The sequence below is a fragment of the Trypanosoma rangeli genome, assembly GCF_003719475.1.
Source record: "Trypanosoma rangeli strain AM80 chromosome Unknown Tra_15.4_contig_01063, whole genome shotgun sequence".
In the NCBI taxonomy this organism is placed as follows: Eukaryota; Euglenozoa; class Kinetoplastea; order Trypanosomatida; family Trypanosomatidae; genus Trypanosoma; species Trypanosoma rangeli.
In genome coordinates, this window is record NW_021706798.1 from 1 (window position 1) to 1,327 (window position 1,327).

At 58.1% G+C, this 1,327-nt stretch overlaps 1 protein-coding gene across 1 annotated transcript; it reads right to left on the reverse strand.

Moving 5' to 3' along the window:
- On the reverse strand, positions 1-843 carry TraAM80_10577 (trans-sialidase; the record flags this gene model as incomplete). Its single annotated transcript, XM_029387189.1, has 1 exon — positions 1-843. A coding segment is annotated over one exon (843 nt), but the record flags the coding sequence as incomplete, so codon positions are not given.
- Between the last annotated feature and the right edge of the window lie 484 nt (positions 844-1,327).

Below are 1,327 nucleotides of genomic sequence, written 5' to 3' on the forward strand. Positions count from 1 at the left end.
TCCGTTGGTCGAGTGGAGAACTGTGCAGACATGCGCGCCGCTTTCGGAGCTCACCGCCACCAGAGGGAACACCACCTTCTTGCTTTTGTCCACCACGCCCCTCCCGGCATTATCCACGAAGGACCTCCACTTGTGTGTATTCATCGCCTCGGTGAAGACGGTCCTCAAGTTTGAGGAATCTGTCTGAGGTGGCTCTGCGGGTTTTTTCCACGTTAGTGGTTCGGTTCCGCTGGACTCGGCCACTGTAGCCTCATACAACACAACCTCCCAACCTGTAGGTGGTGATAGTGATGTTGATGGTGATGCTTGTGGTGGTTGATTACGATTACCCTGCGATTCCTTGTAGCTCATCAGCAGCAGCAGTATTTTGTCGTCCTTCACAACTGCCTTGGGGCCGTAGAGGTAGCCAAGAGAAGTACCGGACTTAGCGTCTTCAGGCACGACCTTCGTCCATGGGCATCCACCTCCCGTAGCACCAGGAGTCACTGGCGTGCAGCCACAAATATTTCCATACCCTTTGGAGCTGATGCACTTCGCCCAAATGCCAGCGTCTGAAATGAGAGAACGGCCGTAGCGCGCCTTGGCGAGGGCAACCACCACCCCCTTCGTACCCACAAGGGAGTGGCCAGTGAATGCATACACGGTCTTATTATTATTAGTCAGACCAGTCAGACGTGCAGCTCCACTGGACGTGTTGTCCCTTTTGAACAGCTCAACTGTCGACGACGTCTTCACTGCAGCCTCTTGCGTACTCCCTTTAGCTCCCGCAGCCCCACTGCCGCTGCCGCACATCGACAGCACGCAGAGGAGCAGCACCGCGGAATAAAACAGCTGCCGGGGCATGTTGTGTGGGCGGTGTGGTGCTGGTGGTGACTGCAGGGTCTTTCAAAGTGCACAGTAGCAAGTAGCGTTTGGTCTCTTTCCTTCCGCGTGTGTGTGTGAACAATAAAAGTGAGGAGGAGCAAACAGGGCAAATAGACAAGAATGAAGCAATGCGCACCGCCCGCACCCACAGTTGGGTCCACACACCGTCATCATCACTAACCCCGCAGTGCTCCCCGCCGCAGCTCGTGCACACCGAGACACACAAACAAAGAAGAGGAGGAAAAACCGGAAGCACAACAACTGCAGCAAGCAGCAGAAACCACCACGACCGCTTCGGCTGCCACGCGGCAACACACACCGAGCGGCCCCCGACGGCGGAAACTCCCCGTCAGCCCCTCCACCGCGGCGGCAGCGACGCCGGCACCTGCAGCCGTTGGGCGCGAAACGGGCCGCACTTCCCCACGCCTCTCACACGGCGGCCAGCTGCGCCAGGCGCACGCCC